The 21,492-nt window shown below is 56.4% G+C and overlaps 2 protein-coding genes across 9 annotated transcripts in view; one reads left to right on the forward strand and one right to left on the reverse strand.

Moving 5' to 3' along the window:
* Nphp4 (nephrocystin 4) overlaps positions 1-13,278 on the reverse strand; it is a 104,072-nt gene extending 90,794 nt beyond the window's left edge. For 6 of the 8 annotated variants that reach the window (XR_002817709.1, XM_023699461.1, XM_023699460.1 and 3 more), the window contains exons 1-3: positions 12,680-12,766; positions 7,428-7,599; positions 1,109-1,261 (exon numbers count right to left, since the gene is read on the reverse strand). Coding sequence is in view for 7 of the 8 variants with exons in the window: in XM_023699461.1 (XP_023555229.1) it covers positions 1,109-1,261; positions 7,428-7,562 (288 nt within the window). In the remaining variant the exon portion in view is untranslated. Of the gene's footprint in view, positions 1-1,108; positions 1,262-7,427; positions 7,600-12,679; positions 12,767-13,060 lie in introns of those variants that run through there. The other 2 variants (XM_023699458.1, XM_023699457.1) reach the window with 2 other exon arrangements.
* Positions 13,279-13,505: 227 nt separating this feature from the next.
* Kcnab2 (potassium voltage-gated channel subfamily A regulatory beta subunit 2) overlaps positions 13,506-21,492 on the forward strand; it is a 72,028-nt gene continuing 64,041 nt past the window's right edge. The window contains exon 1 of the mRNA XM_004639619.2: positions 13,506-13,598. The gene's annotated coding sequence lies outside the window, so the exon portion shown is untranslated. The remainder of the gene's footprint in view (positions 13,599-21,492) is intronic.

Raw genomic sequence — 21,492 nt, forward strand, 5'->3', positions numbered from 1 at the left:
CGCTGTGAGTTCAAGGCCCCCGGAGACCACACAGTGGGTTCAGGCAAGAGGAGTGCTGTGAGTTCAAGGCCCCTGGAGACCACACAGTGGGTTCAGGCCTAGCATCAACTGCACAATGAGACCCTGGCTCAAAAACAAGTACAAACCAGCAGCCAGTACAGGAAAGGCCTCTGTGATGTGCTCAGCTCTCTGAATGACGCAGACATCCCGGCAAGGCCCTGCAGAGGAGGTGCTGACCACCAGCCTGCCTGCCCCCCCACCGCGCCTCCCTTCCCTCCCCACTGCCCTGCCAGGAGGGCCCTGCTCCTCGCTCATCCCAGACCAGTCCTTTCAAGCCCTGCAGCCCCCAGCCACGCAGTTGCTGCCCTCCTGGGCCTGCGAGACAGGTCTCGTGTCCTGCAGTCAGCACCCGGGGCCCAACACGGGTGCAGCTGCCACGTGGCAGATGTTAGCACCAAGAGAGGTACACCCTTGTGCCCTGGCACCCCAGGTGGCCTACACAGGGGAAGGGGGAACTGGAGGGTGACACCAGCTGCAGGCCTGGACACTAGGGGCAGCCGTGGAAGCAGAGTAGCCATGGGCAGGGTGGCAACTACAGAGCCACCCAGGGGACATGGGGATCAACCAGTGTCCACACCGCTGCCCAGGCCAGCCAGAAACAGGGGCAGGTCTGAGCCACTCCATCCAGGCAGTATCTTTACTATCTCAACTGCACTATGAGAAAAAAAAGAGAAGGAGTGGGGGGTGAAGGAGGGAAGGTGAAGGAGGAAGTAGTGGCAGAAAACTCGGTCAACACTGCCCTAAACTTTGTCCCAAGACATCCAGGAACCTGACACCCCCACCTCCCCACCCTCCCCCAGGCCCCACCCACCCCCACCTACACACACACACACACACACACACACACACACACTTCAGGCATTGTCACTTGCTCAGGACAGCTGGCTTCTACCTAAGACTGCCTTTGGAAATAAAGTACCAGCCACAAGCCGGGCTTTGTGGCACTGGACCTGCTGCCACAATGTTCCTGCAGGCCTGGGATGCACTGGCCCCCAGAGCCAAGGAGCCACACGCCTGAGCCCACCCCCACCCCCCGCTCCCAGCCTACCTCCCCGAAGACAATCCTGGGCGGCTGCCGCGCAAGCTGCTTAGTCGGCTTCACTGTGGTTCTCCACGTCCTCCCAAAGAAGTGTCGGTAAGTGATGTCAAAGAGAGACACTCGCAGATGGCACTCGACCTCCGACAGCATCTCCAGCGCACCCTAGAAGACAACAGGAACAGGCCCTGAATGAGCCCTGTCACAAGCTGCCCTGGGGACACTGAGCGGCCACCTGGCACTGGGACATGGGCACCGCCCCACTATGCAGTCATCCGCAGCTCAATCTGCTCTGGTCTTGGTGAGGTTACAGTCAGGGTGCGCAGCTCTGACTGGCCAATCAGAGCGCTGATGTTCTCTGGACATCGGTGACACGGGCTCAAGGTGTGCCCAGAGCCAGCGAGATGCAAGGGGCCAGCACTGTGGAGACGGAGGTTCAGCCGGGACAAGGGCCTGCAGCTGTGGCCACTGACACCAGGCAGAGGCAAGAAAGCCAGGACAGATCACAAGAGACCCCAGACCAAGCCACATTTGAAGCTCCCAAAAATTTGGGTTCTGAGTTAACCATAAGCCCCTTTAGTTTTGGGGTTTTTTTTAATGATTTGCACCTAAGTGACTTCGTCCTGATATAACCAGCAGCACTTAAAGCCACAATATGTCAGGATTATTGGGGGCAGCATTAGCAAAGCGGATGCTGGGGGGCAGCGAAGTCATGGCTGTACATGCAGAACGGAGCTGCTGTGACTCACATGTGGACTCACTTCCAGCGCGTTTCCAGCTTGGCCCCCAGGCCTTTTGAAGCTGGTTACGACCAGCAAGGCACAGATCTCCCCTGCAGCAGCGTCTCTGCTCCTCTTCCATTCTTATTTAATAACCATTCGCTGAACGCCCACTATGTGCCCACCCTGTGCCAGGCTCTGGGGGCGCAAGGGGGATCAAGACCACATCTCAGTCCTGGCAGGGGTTCACACAAGAACAACGGGGAGAGGACAGAGACAGGGCCACAGCAGGTGATGCTGAGGGGGAAAGTCTGAGCCAGGACCCAGGAGAGCACAAGGGCTGGGAACTTGGCAGGAGGCAGGTGGAGCACGGCAGACTCCCAGGCCACAGAGCAGGAGGGCACCTGGGTGCCAAGGACCAGTGACAAGTGCACCATCTCTGCTGTGTGATCCATGTCCTGGTTTTCTGTGTTGTCAGCACTCAGGCTTTGGAGTCTTCCTATAAATGTGACCTGCCTATAAGAACACTGTGTGCGTGTGCATGCATGTGTGTGCGCGTGCGCAGGTGAGTGTGTCACTGAGGCCCCAACCTAGGGCCTCTGGATTGAGGTCTCCTCTACTTTGCAGAGAAGGGATTACTAAATGGCCCAGGCTGGCCGCAAATTTTCAATCCTCCTGCCTCAGCCTCCCGAGGTGCTGGGATTATAGGCATGCGCCAATTGCCCAGCTCTTTACACAGTACCTCTCTGTGGCCCCAGTGAGCATGTGAACAGTGACCTGGGCCTGGAACGCTGTCCCCTCCTCCGCCCACAGGCCGGGCTCTCAGTTCCTGCACCTCCGACCTGCTTGGGCATCTGTCTCCTCCCCTCTCCATCTTCCAGCACCCCTCACCTCCTCACCCCCCTCCTGGCATCACCCCAGGGAGGTCAGCCCCAGGTAGGGCTCAGACTTTGCCCCAGACGCCAGGCTCTCCAGCTCCGCGCAGCCCTGGGCCCAGACCCTTGCCGCTGCATCTCCAGACCCGGCTCCGCACCTGGCTAAGGGCTCAGGGACGGGACCTGAGGCAGAGCCACCTACGTGTCTCCCCAAGCCAAGCAAAACAGGTGCCCAATAGATATCAAATGGAATCAAAGCATCTGTCCCCAGGAAAGAATCAGCGTCCAGGAAAAATTAAGCCAAAAAACTAGGTGGGGCAGGAGGAGAAACACACAGAAATAGCCACAAAGTACCTGAGCTCAAATGCAGCGTGGGACCTCCCGGCCCAACACCTCCCTCGGAGAAGCCCTCCAATCTCACCGCATCCAGAACTTCGGACACTCATAAGGCGAGCCAAGTCAGGTCTTCTTCCCTGACGTGTTTCCGACCGTACTGTGCTACGTGCCGCATCTTCACTGTTTTCGTAGAATCTACGCTGCATCTCTCTGTGAACTCCGCTAATCCGGGTCCTTTATAGATATGCTGGCATGATGCCTGCATTTTAAGGCTGTCTGTGTTCCTACTATTGAGAGACAGACAGCTGTCTGTATTTTCTCCCCTGCCCTTGCCCAGCTAGGGCAAGGGAGCCACCAGGCCCTCAAGAAATGAGTCAGGAAGCCCCCCGGGGAATCTGTCTCTAGGCCACTATTTCTTCCTTTAATGTTTGTTGAAATTCAACACTACGTTTTGAGTGCCCGTCAGATACGCCCTGTTTCTGGCCCCCTTCGCAGCCCTGAAGTCAGCCTTGCTTTGGTGATCACTGCAAGAACCGGCTTCCAACTCCCTTGCTGTCCTTCCCCTGGCAATGCCCGGGCGGCTTCCGCTCCCCTCGATACCTGTCTGCGCTTATCACGGCTTTGGCGTCTCTCTTCTTTTCTCACACAAGTTACAGAAAGCTACACATCTCCATCAAAGGGTTGCCATTACCCACAGCTCATGAATTTTTATATCTTTTCCCATTACTCGGTTCAAATTAATTTTGAATTTCTCCATGAAGTCTGCCTGGGCTGAAGGGTTGTTTGGCAGTGTGTCAACTCCCTACGATCAGAGGATTTTCCAGGCCCGTCTGCTGGTCTTACTGCTGACTTCCACTTCAGTACCGCTGTATCTGCAGGCATTCTCGCCATAATCTCCACCCTTTTCAATGTTTTGACATTTCTGTAGCCCAGCACATGGCCTCTCATTGAGTGGTCCACACACACTTGCACCCTGCACTCACGGGGGTGGGACTTAAGAAATGCCAATGTAGTTGACAGTTTCCAATCCTTTTTTTCTTTTTTGATCTGTATGTTCTATTGATTAGCATGAGAGAGGAGGAAAGTCTCCAGCCATGGCTGTGAATCTAACACACAGGCCCCCTCACCTCTACCCAGTTCTGCTCCCAGCACGGGAGCTGAGGTCTCAGAAGGCTCCGTCTGCGGGAGCTCGCAGCGCCGAGGCTGCAGGGACACCGGGCTCTGCTGAATGCCTGCTCCGCTTCTGGGAGTCTGGCGTGCGCGCACACACTGGGGCGCATCCCGACTCCTGGCTGGGGCTCCATCCACCCCCTCCAAAATGAATAAATCAAAGGAAAGCAACGCTCCCTCATCCCTACCCCTGCGCTTCACCTTGAAATCTTTGTCAGATGCTGGCGTGGTCACTAGATCTTTACACTTCATACTTACACGGTTTTTCCTCCATTTCTTTTTTTTCCAGGTGCTTCTCATTTCAAACAAAGAACTGAACAAAACCAGCAAAAACCAGTGGCAAAGTTTATGTGAACAACTAAAAGTGAAGAAGGCCAACCCAAGAGCTCAGAGGACTAAAACGCCGGCTTAGGCAGAGCGCAGCGGCCGGGGTTTAATCCCCTTCGTGCCATGCCAGCCCCGCCCCCAGGGCATGCTGAGACAGGGACTGAGATTGGGCATGGTGGCACACGTCTGTAATCCCAGCGCTTGTTACACTGAAAACAGAAGGGTCACTTCGAGTCCGATCTATGTAATGAGACCCTGTAGACCCTGTCCTAAATACAGAAAAATAAATAAATAAAACAAAATAAAAGTGAAGAAAAGAGAAACTGGCTCTGCAGAGCAAGCTTGGGCCAGGTAGAATAGGAACAAGCAAGATCAAAGAACATTCTGGAGGGCCACGGATGTAGCTCAGTGGCACAAGCGCCTGCCTGGCAAAGAGCAAGGTCCTGAGTTTGATTCCCAAAAATAGTTCCCAAAAGAAAAGAACATCCTGCAGAAAGCAAGGCGGGCTACTGTGAAGAAAGCCATGAAAGCTTTCTCCCGTTTCTTCCTTCTAATTTGTCCTTTTTTTCAAACATACTTTTTAAAAATAACATATAATGTACTCTTAAATGCTAAATTGTAACATATGGGTTTGAATCAGAGATTCCACTTGCAAAATTATTCTACAGATTTTTTTTTTTTTTATTCTACAGATATTTTTTAAAGGTGGAGATTAGTCATAGAAGAAGTACATATAACAGAAAATTAGTGACCCAGTCTAGTCTTCATCAGTAAGGATGATGTGATTTGGATCAAAAACGTCTCCCCAAAGCCTCCTGTGTTCAGTACTGAGGCTCTAAAATGATCAGACCCGGGCGCTAAACTGCGTGAGAGTGTAATCCACCGGCGGATACCTGAACGCGGTGAGGAGGTGGAGCCTTATTGGAGGAAGCAGGCCGCTGGGGGCGGGGCCTGGAAAGGCACAGCCTTAGCCCCGCCCCTTCCCTCCCTCCAGCTCTCTGCCTGCTGTCTCCTGGCTCCCCGAGGGAGCAGCCCTCCTCGGCGGGACCCCTCCCCCATGATGTTTGCACCCCACCACAGGCCTGATCGCAACAGAACGAGCGACCCATGGACTGTAGCCTCTGAAACAGGAGCCAAAGGAAACCTCTTCTCCTTTAGGCTGTTTCTCTAAGGTATTTTGTTACAGTGGTAGGAAGCCAAATAACTCAGAGGGCCCAAGGAAGTGATGGCTCATCCCTGGCAAGAAAGAATGAGAAGTCTCTTCCTGTAATAACATCAGCAACTTATAAAATATATTATTGGGCCGGCCAGATTGCTCAGCAGACTAAAACGCCTGCTTAGGAAGGCACAGGAACCAGGGTTCGATCCCTGGTGTGCTGAAGCAGTGACTGAGACTGGGTGTGATAGTGCGTGCCTGTAATCCCAGCGCTTGGGAGGCTGAAAACAGGAGGATCACTACAGGTCCGAGCTGTGTAGTGAGACCCTGCAGACACTTACTAAAATACATAAAAATAAATAAATATATATATATATGTGTGTGTGTGTGTATGTTATTAAGAGTATCTTTTTATAGAATAGGTACAGGGCCAGGACTGCTGGTGCACACCTATAATACCAGCACTCGGGAGGCTGAGGCAGGTGGATAGCCATGAGTTCAAGGCCAGCCTGAGCTATGCTGGGAAACCCTATCTCAAAAAACCTAAATAAGTAAATACATACATACATACATACATACATAGAGGATATAGAAAATACGGTAAGCTATCATTTACTTCTTCAAAAGAAAAAATATCTAACAGTGTATTTATATGTTATATTTGCTTAGGATTTCTAGAATGTACAAAAACACGTTGACAGAAGCTGTATCACAGTGGACACCAAGTTCCTTGGGGACACAAAGGATGATCCCTTTCCCTGTGTCCTTGCAAATTTCGATCTATGTGCACTACCTTTTCAAAAAGAAAATAAAACAGGAAGGGAGCCCGGGCCAGGAGCGCCTTTCCCCGGATGGCTGGCTGCATGCTCCTGGACACCATTTCTTTCCCATGGGCAGGCAAAGCTGTCCCCTCTTTCCCAGGGCTGCAGTGAGGGGCGTAAGAAACAGCACAATAATGAAGTGCAAGGAAATAAAGCCGTGAACGCGCAGCTTCCGGGTGCCGACACAGGGCAGGGGCCTGCAGGGCCAGACCGAGGGTTTGCAGTGGGCCAGTGGGGCCCTGAGTGACTTAGTCACCACTGAGTATTCACAGGCCTCGCACTCCTGCCACTCCCCATGTACACAAGTAGCTTCTGCAGGCTGCAGGGGAGGGCCGTCTTGGAGAGCCTCACTCTGGAACACACGGCTCACGCCGACTCACTCGAGGGCCTCCCAAGGACATCCAACCACATGCACATCCTGCAGGAGGCAGCAAGAAGCGCACTCACAGCAGCTCAAGGGCACAGGTGGCTGCAGGGCCAGCAGGGCCAGCAGGGCCAGCAGGGCCAGGAGGACTCAGGCCTGCATGCGCAGGAGGCTGTGGTAGCTCAAGCCACAGATGGAGCCGCCTGGATAAAAAGAACTTTGCAGCTGTACTGCTGCCTGCCAGGATGACAGGGAGCCAGGCCCAGGGGCACACAGGGTCACCTCTTGTAAGCCATCTGGCTCAGACGTAGCCCTGGAAATCAGCTCCCTGGGCTTGCACAGCACTCCACTGTAGGCAGAACAATCCCTCCGCTGGCGGCCAAAGTGCTGACCCAGCTGCTGAGTGCTGTCCTGGGTGCTGATGGGCCACTTTGCCTCTGGGCACTGCCAAGGCCCAAGCAATGGGCATGGCGATGAGACTCGGGAGGTAAGTGAAAATCAATGGTAACTGGAGACCTCCTCTCAGCCGAGAGCAGCTGACAATGAATAGCAAACTTCATTACCTGCTTAATTAGCGGCCCATCCAGCCACTTCAGGACACACTGAAACGCAGTGGACTCCTTTAGAAGCTGCCGGGCTCTCTGCGGATGCGGAGGGACAAGAGCATTCTGGGCAAAGATCTTATTCCAGTCGCTCATTCTGCTCGCCTGATCCTCTCCTGGGCCTCAGGGTCACCTGCGCCAAAGGAAGAAAGACCATGTCATGGCCTCAGTGCTCAATTCCCAAGCTCCACCCCCAAGCCCATGCTGCAACCCCAGGGGAGCCCCAGCACTGCAGCCCACGCAGCTGACCCACAACCGCGAGGCCTCGCCTGGGAAACGTGCCCTCATCTTCCCACAGGCCCCACCCACCCCCTTTCATGGGCCAATCAGAACACAGCTACACTGACTTCATGACTGACTCAGGGACGGCACTGCCTTAGCTACCTTTCTTAATGCTGAGACAGAATACCTGACGCCCCAAGTTAAAGGGGGAAGGTGTATTCCGCTCACAGTTTGTAGAGTTTTCAGTTCATAGTTGGCTGGCCCTCAGGCAGGGTAACACAGCAGAGGGGCACCTCGGAGGAGAAACAGTTCATAGGAAAGCAGGGCAGGCAGAAGGCAGGAAGCAGCAAACTATGAGCGACCCTCTTCCTGTCCCTTCTATTTCAACCAGGCTACCTGCCCTTAATCCTAGCATCACACTGGGAATCAAGCCCACTGTCACATCTTTGGTCCCAGCAGCACACATCCCAGATGCGGCCATCTCCAAAAGGCCCCACCTATGACCGTGAGGCTTTGGGGCTCATCTAGACACAAACCGTAACAGGTACCACAGGAGAACACAGGTGAGAGGCAGCTTAAGCCCACGCTAGTGCGGGGCTGGCTTGGGGGCCATATGGCAGGGCCCAGTCAGCGCCAAGGATACACAACACTCATTCAGAGAGGAAAATACGGCCCTTGGAGAGAAACTATCAGTCTGGAACCACCAGCGGCATCTTGCAAGCAGCTACCGGATGTACCCATCAAAAAGAAAGAACAACTCCGGAGCCCAGCCAGTGGGTGTAGAGGTCACCCTAAAGCCAGCCACCCAGGACAACTCGTGACCCCACCCCCACAGGCCACTGGACTTCCGCTGGGCTGCCACACTTGGACCTGGACAAGGACCTTCACCTCATAGAGACACGGTGGCCAGGAGAAAGTGCAAGTGGGGTATCTCTAACAGCCACTCCCTCCCATAGTGTCCCCGGACCCTCAAGGCCAGCACTAGCTCCCTACAGAGGGGCTGGAGCTGCCCTCCGCGTTAAGCTCACCACCACCCACAGCCAGAGACACCAGGAAAACTGAACTCATGACACTCGGCCGCTCGGTGTGCAGATTCAGAGTCCGCATGCAGGCACCGCCCTGGCAACCTCAGGGAAGGTGGCCACCAAGGAGGCCTTGGGATGGGGCTGCCAGCGAACACGTGCTTTCTGCTTGTCTGTCAACATCCTTTTACTCAGAGTGACCGAGAGGCAGCCACACTTCCTTAGGCCGGGACCCTCGGCAGACACTGGGGCCCTCAGCAGACACCTTCTCCACCAGAGTGAAGACAGCCTGTCACATCAAGGAAGTGAGGCAGCAACGGCAGGCGTCAGGGGCATCTGTAGCCTCCAGCAGAAGCCTGGCAGCTTCCTGCTTCAGGACTTTTCTGAGGAGATGGGCCGTGACAGACAAGCTCGGTCCTCAGAGACAGCGGCGGAGCGTCTCGGGATGGCAGGGTCAAGTACCTCCCTGAACCACGATGCTCCAGGCAGCAGTGTGCGGCGGTAAAGAACTGGGCAGGAGACGCCAGCTGGGAAGGGCGGGACCTTCCGGAACCACTGCGTGTGTGCGGGTGACAACGGCTGGGGCCTTCCAAGCTTCTGCCAAAGCAGCACAGACACGTGGGGACACAGCTCTCTCTAACATCTCAGCAAGAACACCAAACCGCCCCCTCTTCATGCCAATTTTTTGTTCTGGAAAACATAGCTTTTCACTTTTTAGAGAGTCCTTTTTTTTTTTTTTAATGTTGATATTAACAGGTTTACTGTTATTTTTTAACAAATTTGTGTTTGTAACATTTCTCTCTGGCTGAGGAGATAGCTCAGTGGCTTAAGTACCTGCCTGGAAAACGCAAGCAAGGTCCTGAGTTCGAATCCTGGTACCAAAAATGGGGGGTCCTTTAAAGAAACTTCTCACATTTGATTTCCAATACAAAAAAAACCAACAACCACAGCTCACATAAGCAAGACCTCTTGGGATCTTCAGTAACTTTTTTAAAAACAGAGAGGTCTGAGACCCTGAAGTCTGAGGGCTTAGGGGAGTGTAGTAGGTGGAGAGTGAGAAAGGACATGCTGGCCATGGGATGTCCCCTGGCCTCAAGGGCCCTGGTCCGGGGTCCTGCCCCTCCAGAAATGCACCTTGAAGGCCATGTGCACCGCAGAGGGCAGAGTCAAGCCCTTACCGTGGGAACGCGGCTGGCACACAGCTTGGCTGGGTTTTCTCATTCATCATGGGCTGCTGTTTCTCAAAACCTGTCTCATCCCGCAGGAGCCTCACCATGTTCCCTGCACTGGTTCTGAGGAGGGGGTGGACCCCACCACACCACCAAAGACAAAGTCCTTCCGGGAACTCAGCCCAGCTACCTGCTGCAATGCCCACAGCCGCCCAGGCCTGGCTACCCTGAACCTCAGGGCTCCCTGGGCACCACAGAGGCTGGGGAGAGGAACTCCAGGAGACTCCCAGGACTGTGAGGGGGAAGGCAAGCGTAGGTGGACAGGGCTGAGGGCGGGAGGTCCCCCATGCCCCCTACAGCAGAGCAACACCCCCACCAAAGGCCCCAGAAACTACTCCCCTCCTCCAAGTGCTCAGTAGTGGCCTCCACAGATGCACTCCTGTCCCTAAGCTATCTCAGGGTAGAAGGCACTCTCCACGCGTGACTAACACATGTCCTCAAGATGGAAATCATCCCAGGCCACGAGGGACTTTATCAGACACCGGCAGGGAGGGGTCAGAAAAGAGCCCAGGTGCCCACAGAAGCAGCCTGGAGCCAAGGGATGGGGTAGGGGGCGCTCTGGAAAGTGCTCCCCTAGCGCCTCCAGAAGGGATCTGCCCTGCCCAAGCCTGCAGTTAACCCAGAGAGACCAAATCTGAACTTCAGATCTCACTAACTGGAGAAGAATAAATCTGTGTCATCTCAAGCCATGAGTTCATGAGATTCTGCTGGCAGCAGCCCCAGGAAACTCAATGTCCACAACCTGCATGCAGAAGCGGCCTGACCAGCACGCAGCCAGGGGGCGCTTTCTCCAGGAGGGGCTCCTAGACGTCCCTGGGGCCCACCTCCCTGGCTCCCAAGACCCTGGCGTGGTTGCTGGTCACAGCACTGGCCACTCAATGGCTGGCTTTTGGCAGGAGGACTCCTCATCCTCCCGCATCCTTGGTGCCCCTCACCAGAGCTCCTTCAACAGCCACAGCTCCACACCAAGCCTCCGGTAGGGCGGCCCTGGAGCTCTGCTGGGTTAGTATCCTGATGCAGCGTTGTCTCCCAGGTACCCTTCAGGATGAAACAGAGATAGATGCATGCACACCCACTTCCTGTCCCTGGAAGGAAGGCTGCGCCACACAGGCACCCAGTGACCTACTCACCAGCTTCCAGTGCCACCTCTGGCCAGCAGATGCTGCTGAAGAGCAAGCTTTGCCCTGATCCTCCAGTACCCTCAGACCAGGCTAGAAAGGAAGGGTACACCATAGAAGGCCTAGCCTCCACTGGGAACCTCAGAGCAGAGAGGGATAGCTACAGTCTGAGGGAAGGGTGACACCTGGGACACCTGGGGTAGGTGCCCAGACAGCCAGCGACTCTTAACCCACCCCACCCAACCCACCTCCTTAGGGTAAGCATGGGTCCCCATCTCCACCTGCTTCCCACCGAGATCCACAGAGAAATCACAAATGCACAGAGCCGTGCATGTAACGCTGTCCTGGAGGACCATAAACTCTACAGCAAGAATGTCCAGTGATTGAATTGGAATGCCCTGTAGAAAGGCAGGGAGGACCACTGGGCGTTGAACATCAGAAAGGGACCCATGCTTTAAAGAACCAAAGAATGGACTTTCTGGGGGATAAAAAGGACAGGCATCAGCTTTTACTAAGCACCTATCTTGAGCCAGGAACTCAAAGGCATTTCCTTAATTATTATTCCAACAACTGAGAGATAAATAACATCGCTGTGGCATCCCACAGAGGAGACGAGTGAGACTCGGGTTCAATGGCCATCCCGTGACAACGTAAAGCTATGCTACCTCTGTCTTGATCCCAGCCCACCGACCAAGAGAAGGCAGGGAGACGAGATGCCCCAAAGTGAGGGTGACAGGACAGGGGAAGAGCCCAGGATCAGGCTGGTCCTCTGATCTCCCCCACTACAGGAAAGATGTTCTCCTTCCTATCTGTTTCCAATCTACAAAACGAGGACTGTGAAGTCTTCATGTCTCCAAATATTAGACAAGTAATAATGAAATGCAAGCACCCATCCAGTTCCACACACAGGAGGCTGTCAAAGGCCTCATCTCCAAGAATCTGAAACTCCAGTAAGGAGAGAAAAAAAAAAAAAAAAAAAAAAAACTCGGGGCATGAGTAAGCCTCACAGCAAGAGGTCTACTAACCCCGCCCCCCCCCCATTGGGAGAAAGGGCAGGGTACCAGGCGGCCGGCCAGAAGAAACCAACTAGGCTTACTACACACACACACACACACACACACACACACACACACACACAGATTCCAGGGGAACGGAGGAGCAGGAGAGCTGCCCTGGGAAGCCTGCTTGCCAGGACTGGGTCATCTGGTTTTCCTTAGGCCTGGGCACTAGAGGAGGTCTAAGCACTGGCTGCGTGGCTTTCTTCACCCTGAACCACACAGCGGGCAAGCTCGCCGCTCCCGCAGGATGCTGTGCAGCGCAGCGGGGCCAAGACAGCACACCTGAGCTCGCAAGCCGAGCCGTGGCCCAGGAAAGGTGCACAGGTGAGCTGTGACGGGGACCCCTTCCCCCGCGGCCCCCAACACCCGCCCTCCTCCCACAGCACTGCGTGGGGCTCGCTGCCTTCGCAGACTTCCACGCGGGCCTCGCGCGCGCCAAGCCGAGAGCAGGGCTAGACGCGGGACAGACCGCCAGTCTGGGCGGGTCGGCGGGACAGGCAGGGCCTCGGGGTGCGTGGAGGGCCGCAGGAGCTCCGGGCCGGCTGGGGAAGGATGCGCACTTACGAGAGCTGGACACTGACGCGACAGCCCCACCGGCCCCACTACCCCCGCGCCGGCCTCGCTTCCCGGGCTTCAGCAGGTCAGCAGCCAGCAGTCAAGGGGCAGGGGGAGGGGGCAAACCCGAAGGCGCCCACTACGCCTAACGACGCAGGGCAGCACCAATCATCAAGGCGGGGGGGGAGGACCGAGGCCCAGCCCTGTCCCGCACCCTCGCTCCGCCGTCGCCACGCCCTGCAGGCTCGGGAGCGCACGCAGGGCTTGGCCAAACCCCCACCCCAGAGCAGCGAGGCCAGGCCGACTTCTGCGCACTAAGTGCCTGCAGGCCGCGTCTGTCTCCCCCACGGCGCCAGCCCACTTGGTTCCGCTCACCGCCGTCCACGTTACCTAGGAGACGGGCTTGCAGCCCAGGGCTGAGAGCACAGACGCCCACGTTTTCCAAGTAGTCCCTGCAGCACCAGAACCCAAGGGTTCAGTGGCCGGTGCTTGACCGAGCCACAGGCCTCAGAGCCCTCCTAATTGAGGGGTAAGCCCGGCCTGCCGCTAACCTAGATGGGAGCCTCCGACGGCAGAGCGGGTTCTCAGGCTGAGAACCCGCCCCGCGTCCCTTCACTCGTCTGGGACCCAGAGCCAATCAGAGCCCGAGTCCGGGGGCTCCGCTCCAGGAGCGTCAGCCAATCGATGGGGCGGCGGGCCCATCCTGATTTGCATGGACACCGTACGCTAGGCCAATGGGAATGTGATTGGCGTGAACAATACCCAATGAGAAACCCCAAGGGGCGTGGCCGCAGGCGTCCCACGAGGTGAAGATGCTGCGGGCGGAACCTGCAGGAGCGAGCGGGATTCGGGGGGCGCTGAAGTCGCTGGGGCCGGGAGGGAAGGAAGATCCGGAGCGGGGTGAAGGATCCGGAGCTGGAGCCCCCAGGTAAGTACAGGGGAGACCCTAGTGGGCGCGATGCCCAAAGACTTGCGCCCGAAGAGCGGCAGGGAGCGCCGTGGTCCCTCTCGCCCGTCCTCCCGGCCCTGCGTGCCTGCCTCTCCGCCGCTTTTTCACCTCCTCTCCAGCCCCCTCACCTCCTTCTCCTCCGTCTCCCTTCCCCCATCGCATCCTCTCGCAGCTTCCCTGTCGTCCCGCCTGACCTCGGACCTCGGACCTCAAATTCCAGACCCCTGCCCCAAACTTCACCCCTCGCCGGCGTCCCCTCACCTGCTCCTACCGTCCCCAGCCTTGCCTCCCCTTCCCGGCACTCTTCCCGGCCTCTGCGGAGCCCGGGCCGAGCGCTCCCAGCTCCCCGCGCCGGTATTCTGCATCTCTCTCCCGGTCGCTTCTCCGGGCACATCCTTCTGGCTCGCCGCGTGCCCCCATGGCCCTCCAGTCCCTAGCCCCATCCCCTGTCACTCCTTCTACCTCCAGCTCGGGCTCTGGCACGAAGCACCTCCCTACCTGCTGCTGCTCCTGCGGGATGCGGAGCACGGGCTGCTGCACTGCTTCCTGCTGCAGTACCAGCGACCAGGCGCACCTGCCCACCTGCCCGCCCTCCCATCAGGCGCAGCCAGCCAGCTTCTCCTAGCATTTGTCCTGGGGAGGCACCTGCAGGGGATCCTGGAGCACCCTGGGGTGCTCCAAGTACAAAACCCCTCAGCACCCTTCCCTGCCTCGCTCCCTGGCCACCGTCTCCCTCACCACCCCACCCCCACTTTCTGCTCAGCCTCACTTTGTGATTCAGCATTTTTGGGGTTGGTAACTTTCTTTGCTTCCTGGCATGATAGGGACCTGTCTGAAGGCAGCGGGTTTGGACCCTGATATGAGCGGGGTCACCTTCAAAACTGGGCCTGAGCTGCCTGTTTGGGAGAGGGGCCAAAGCAGGGACCTGGCAGTAGGGGTTACCTTTTCCTCTCTTTTCTTTGCCTGCCTTGGTTGAACTGTATCCAAGGAGAGATGACATAAGTAATAGCTCTTGGAGAAATGGGCTATTAGCAATTATGGAAATTAATACATCCACATCCGACAAGCAAGAACACCAAGTTCAGGCCACAGCTGTCCCCCTGTCTGTCGCTTCAGGATTTCTTCTCTCTCTGCAACTTCTCCTCCCCCTCAAATGCCAGCACCCCCCATCGTGCCAAAATGAAGCTCCCACTCTGTTCACGAAGCCGCATCCAGGCCCTGCGCTGCAGGGTTTGGGGACCTGCTTGTGGAGAGTCACATATATCCACCTGATCCTCTCCTGGCAGATGCATCTGACCACTGCAGAGCCCAGACTCAAATGTAGCTCTGGGCTCCTAGTCCTGGGCTTTCACAGTTTGGGGCTCTCAGGGACGCAGTTGGCCCCCCAGGCCTGTCCAGCCCTCTGGATTCCGTCTGAGAGTGTTTGGACTACAGAGCATCCCCACTTGGAAAGCACCCTGAAGCTTTCCCATGTAAAACTGAGGTCCAGCCTTTTCCTCTCCTTGCTACACCAGCCAATAACTGTGTTTGCGTGCGCCGATACAGACCTGGGGACTGAACAATCAGGACTCAGGCAGTGGGTGAAGGGGTGGCGTGGAAGAACCCTGAACTCCTTTTCGTGTCTTTTTAGAGTTCAGAGCCCGTGCAGGTCTGGATGCAGAGCCTGGATGGGAGGAAGCATCCACGGGACCTGGGGCCCACGGGAGATGTGGCATGGTGGGACCAAGGCCAGGTGTGCTGGGGTTCCCCCAGGACAGAGGGCTCTGTGGGCTAGCAGCTCAGGGAAGCTTCATTCCCCTGCACTGGCTTCTTCCTTTCTCTCCTGACCTCTTAAAATCAAATGATTTGGGAGACGTGTGGCGCTGAGCTTTGGTTCCGCAGTTCGGGGGGTTAGGGCGTGGCACGAGGGATGTCTCGTGTTTCTTGGTGCCTGGGCATGGCAACCGGGCAAACAGCCTGCGCCTCGAAGGAAAGCCTGCCGCGTTGTTAGGGCGCTGGGAACACGTTTCAGTGCTCACTGACACCAGCTGGAGCAGCCTGTGTTTGGGCCTTGGCTAAATTCTGTGATCGTCACGTCACGCCAAGTCCCGGAGTTGAAGCTTTGTCTGGGGTCCCTGGGAAGAGTGCTAGAACAGCAAGGAGTAACAGACAGCATTCAGGAAGGGCTGACTTTGGAGGTGTCCGGGGCCAGGGACCCCACCACTCTCCCACACCCTGACTCAGCAGCCAGAGTCTCTCTCCATAGGGCAGAAGACCCTAAAGCCACAGGGTCCTGACATCCCAGCAGCAGAGTGGCAGAGGTTCCTCCAGGCCACACACAGGCAGTGAAGAGCTGGGGTGACCCCGTGCTTTCCACTTCCTGGGCTGTGTCCAAGTCCCAGGAAGGGCTGTTGGGAGAGGGCAAGGGACCACTGGTTATAGAGAATTCTAAGGAACTCCTGTCCTGCCTTGTCTGGCAGAGCCCGAGTACAGGGGCATCACTCACGGCCATCAAGCATAGGGTGGCACACGGGAGCCACATTTACGACCTTCCTTTGTGTCAGGGTCTTTTACATAGGCCTCCATGGGGAAACTGAGGCACTCAGTAATAGTGAGACAGACCCAAGCCTGCCAGCTGGCGAAGGAGCTTCCATTCTGCACCTCCCTGGACTCAGGCAAGGGTCCACTCTGCAGTCTAGTGAGCTCCATGTAGCCCACCATGCTCAGGGCCCTACTCACTGTGCGGCCCTAGCAGGTGCAGGGTCCTCGTATCCCTCCCCACATCCTGGCCAGCCTCCCCTTCCTGGTCCCGCGAGCAATCTCAGCTTTGTAACTCCCATCCCTGCGGGACAGATGCTCAGAAGGCCCAGCCTGCTCTGCCTGATGCTTCGTCCCAGAGATCTGGGAGTACGCTGTGTGGGGTTGTGTGTGTTGCTTGCCACGGTGCTTCCCACCTCCACCACCCCTGCCTGCCGGGCCACCCAGCTTTTCTCCTTCCAGCCCATAGACACCTACAGATCTGATAGCAGATGAAGCAGGACGAGGGAAGGGGGAGTTACAGAGAAAGGGTGGGCCCAGTCCCTCATTTCCCACGCGCTGCGCAGACCTGTTAGAAGGATTCTCCTCACCATGACCTTGCTGAGTGGCTGGATCTCGGCAGCTGAACTGCTGCTGTAACAAGATACCCAAGACTGGGACACTTATAGAGCAGAGGAGTTCACTTGGCTCATGGCTCCGGCAGCTGAGAAGTCCAGAGCACCATGCTGGCGTCTGGGTCACAGCACAGCATGAGATGTCCCATGACCAGGCAGCACAAGCATGTGCTGCTTAGAAAACCTATCTGTGCTGTCCAGGAACACTGACCCTCGCGACCTCACAAATCCTAGTCGCCTCCGAAACCTCTCTCCTCTGAAAGCCCGCCACATAGGCATCAGGAGATTTGGTTTCTAACCAGGGGACGCCTTTGAACTCCAGCGCCCCACATGTGGGTCTGCCCAGATCCCTGCACCAGATTTAAGACAAGTCCGCGTGCCGCCTGCTGGAGTGGCCATTTCCCCAGGGGGAGGGCCACTTCCGGGGTGCTGTGGGTCGCAGGTTTTGTCAGCAGCTTGTAGCAGCCAGGTAGCTTTGTTCCTTCATTTGCCTGGAGTGGCGGAGCAGCTCCTGTCCTTCGAGACCTACCCCAAGCAGACCCATCCAGATCCTAGCCAAGCACTCCAAAAAGCACAGCAGCTAGAGTTTCCTTCATTGTTTCAGGTCCCCACTTATAGGACCTGGAGGGGAACATGGGAGAACCCTGGCCAGCTACTTGCAGGGTGAGAGACCAGAGAGGACCCACGGGTCCCCCCCAGTCTGCTTCCCTTGCCTCCAGCCTGTTTGAGCACTGCTCTGCCCACCTGCCTGACCCCAGGGGCTCCAGCACGGAAGGGACTGCTGCAGACCTTCTCCCCCAGCATAACCCACCCTCACCGCCCATTTGCCTTGTCCATCCCTCAGCAGCTTCCTGGTCCTTCGAGGAACTTAGGCCTGATGTCCACCAAGAAGGAGCCCTGCCATCCTGAACTCAGTGAGCACTGGGGCTTCCAGAAGGCGTATCCTCCCTGCCCCTTCTAGGTGTAGTGACAAGATGCCAGACAGGGAGAATCCGATGAAGCCATGCAGTAGAAAACAAATTGAAATGTAGACATTGTTTGCAACCTATGAATGCCAGTGAGAGGAGAGGTCTTTGCAGCAGATATCTGAAGGGCCAGTGACAAGCAAGGGCCACTGAGCTCTGGCTTCTGAGGACATAGAGCCAAGAAGGGGTGCAGTCGCTGCAGAGAAACTGCTAAAGGGGCAAGGGGAGTAGAGATGTTTGATGGAGACTTGGACAGGACTGTGATAAGCAGAGGGGAGAGAGACAATGCCACAGAGGGGGGACCGGGAGCCTCCCGCTCTTCCCACAAGGAGGTAAGGCAGAGGAGGGACGCCCTGACCAGCAGCAGCTCACTGGGACCTGGGGGTGGCTACTGATCACCCAGGGTCACAGCCTGGATGTGGACAAAGCCACCTGGGAATCAGGGACAGGAGTGAGGAATGTGGAAGATACCCAAAGGAAAGGCTGCTAGTGCAGGACCTGGGGGAAGGTGGAGGTCAAGACTGAAGGTTGAGGACTACTCCAGGCCCGGGAGGGCCGTGTGTGCTGTGTTGGCTGGCAGGGAGGCGATGGCATGGCCCCTGCAGACCCGCTGCCTGCTTGCTGCTTGGTGTCAGTGCCTTGCCCCTTACCAGAACCGAAGCTCAGCGTGGCTTTCCTAAGTAGAGGCCCCGAGCTGGGACACCAAGGAGCTGGGACCCACAGCCAGGCTCTTTGGAGCCCAGATGCACTCAGCTGCCTGCATGGCTCTTGAGGAATTTGACAGCAAAGAAAAGAAAAGAGAGGGCCAGCAAGATAGCTCAACAAGGCCAGGGAGATGGCTCAGTAGAATAAGCACTTGCCTGGCAAGCACAAGGGCCTGAGTTCAATCCCCGGTTCCGCAAAAAAAATATAAATAAATAAAATAAAGATAGCTCAGCAAACTAAGCACCTGCTTAGGCAAGCATAGGGACTGGGGTTCAATCCCCAGCACTCCATGCTGCCCCGACCCCACCCCCAGGCCTGCTGAGCCAGCAGCTGAGACCAGGCATGGTGGTGCATGCCTGTAATCCCAGTGCTGGGGAGGCTGAAAACAGGAGGGTCACTATAGGTCCAAGCTGCATCATAAGATCTTGTACCAAATATATAAAAAGAAAAAGAAAAAAAAAGGAAAGGAAAGAGATGGTGTGCACCATTAATCTCTTCTATGAGGAAGCCGAAGCAGGAGAATCACAAGTTCAAAGCCAGACCAGCCTAGACAACTTAACCACACCATTTTTCAGCATAAAGTAAAAATAACAATGGCTGAGGGAGTTCTGGCTTTAATCAACAGTGCTGCAGCCAGTGAGGGGCAGCAGATCTCACCCAAGGGGTAGCAGGCCACAGAGAGACAGCGCTGGTCCCAAGCCCCTCAGCTGTGCCCTGCCCACCTGCTCTCTTGGATGGTCCCAAGTCCCTCAGCTGTGCCCTGCCCACCTGCTCTCTTGGATATTTCTGCAGCCCCACTCTTCTGACTTCAGGCGACCATTTCTTGGGACTTGCAGCCTCCGGGGGCTCTGTGTCCTGCCCACAGAGAGTCTGGGGCATCCCTGGAGGGCCGAGTCATTGTGCGGTCCTCAGGCCTGCAGGCCCGAGAGTGGATTTGGGAAGCACTCGGGCTCTGTTCCTGGCTGCTGAGAGCGTCCTTAGCTCTCATTCTCCGTGAAGCGACCAGCAGGGAAACACCTCAGACTTTGGAAGGCCTTGGTGAGAAGAGCTTTGCCTGGTTCCTTTAATTCTCCAGAATGCACGGAGCCCACGTCCCGCTGGAGTGACCCCTGAGCTGCAATTAGCTTTGAATCTGAGTGCTACCCCTGTGCGTGTGTGGTGCTTATTAGCCAGAGGCTGGTATCGCTGTCCCTTCCCTCTTGGAATGCTGGGTTTTCGGGGCCACTGTCCAAGGCACAGCGTATTCGGAGCCACTGCCCACAGAGCAGTTTGCTTTTCTGCTACAGAGGAGCAGGCCTTCGTCACCTTGTACCTGACAAGGCGTGTCTGGCACCTCTCTGTGTTGTCTGCACCCTGCCCGGGTGCGTCCTGTGTGTCCCCGCCGCCCTCCTGCCCCAGCTCCGCCTTCCTCTCGACCCCCCCCCCAGGATATTAACTCTCCCTGGCAGTAAATAGATACTATTTTTAGGTACCTAGGTCGAGCAGTTCAGGTGTCAAAGAGAGGCCCAGAGACACTTGTTCCCTTCCTCCTGCGAAGGACACGGAGCCCGGAGCTAGAATTGCAAATCCTACCTCAGTTGCCCTTTCTGCAGGGGCACAGGTGCCTGCTGCCCCTCACAGGAGACAGGACGCCTCCCTGTTTACATACTGTTTACATCATGCAGAGGCAGTGGGACACTCAGGGGACCTCAGAGCCCTGCCTCCAGGCACCTAGGGACACTACCAAAGCACTTCCTCCTTGTCCTGAAAGATGAGTTTGGGAGAAGCTACTAGAATCCCACATGCTGGCTCATGTAGGGAGTGGACCCTGTCCCTCTGGTGTGTGTGTGACAGTCTGGGACTGAGGACTGTCACTCATTTCATGAACCCTAGAATCAGAAGGATGATGTCACTGCCCTCAGAGTCACTGACAGGAAGAAGACACATGATACAGAGCCCCAAGATTGTCTGTGAGCTACAACAGGCATCTGCAGCGGAGAAAGAAGGGTCTTGGGCCTTGAACCTTTTTTCTTTTTTCCTTTTTAAGACAAGATCTTGCTATATAGCCCAGGTTAGAATTCAACTTGCAGCGATTCTCCTGACTCAGCCTCCTTAGTTTTTGGGATTACAGGTGTGCACCCCCATTCCTGGCTCCCTGTATATCCTTGGGAGATGTTCAGCTTCCTCTGTGGCTGAGCTTGGTCACTTGCCAGCAGGTGGAGAGGGAGGCTGACCAGGTCCTCCCTCACTGGGGCCCCTAAGCTCTACCCACACATCCTCAGGGACCCCTGAGCTGCCTGCAACACCACCGCCCCCAAAAATGCACACGCATGCACACACAGCCCAGTGTGTGGCTGGATGCCTGCCTGTCTCACCCACAGCCCAAGGGTTCTGCCAAAGCCCCCTGGTGCTGATAGGAGGACACCCAGTAGAGGGTCCGCCTCACCCTCCAGCAGCTGGTAACCATGGCAACATGAGCTGTTGGAGTGTCCCAGCCACCTGCTGGGCCATATGAGTGCGAATCCTGGCAGGCACCAGGGTACATGTGGGTGTTGGGGACCTGTAGGAGGCAAATGGGGAGCCCTTGGCTGGGATGCTTCCCTCAGTCCCTGGAGAGAGAAGAGGAGCACCTCGCCTCACACCCAGCAGGCTCCCTGGTGCCTAACTTAAGACTCTCATCCCGCGTCTTTAGTCTGGGATGATGTGGGGCTGCGTCCTGCACTCCTGCAGCTGGTGACCTCACGAGAATCCCATTGGTCCCCTCACCTAGTGAGGCTTGCAGCCTGCTTCCTCCTTTGAGGAAGAGGAAAACTGAGGCTGGGGAAGGCCCCCCATACCTGCTGGTAGGCAGGGTCACACGCGGCTCTCTGACTGAGCCCCTTCACATCAGCAGGTCTCTAACCTGCCCTCTCCATGCTGATCATTGGTATCTGGCATCTCCTACGTGGGGCCCCTGAGGGTGGGGAGTGCCTGTCCCCACATCCACCTCCTGCTGCTGAGCCCAGGACCAGGCGGCTACCCCAGCCCAGGGCAGTCAGAGGGGAACCTCCAAGCAGAAACCACCCCTGTGTGCACACTCCCTAGCACCCCACC

The sequence above is a fragment of the Octodon degus genome, unplaced genomic scaffold (genome assembly GCF_000260255.1).
Source record: "Octodon degus isolate 3935 unplaced genomic scaffold, OctDeg1.0 scaffold00113, whole genome shotgun sequence".
In the NCBI taxonomy this organism is placed as follows: Eukaryota; Metazoa; Chordata; class Mammalia; order Rodentia; family Octodontidae; genus Octodon; species Octodon degus.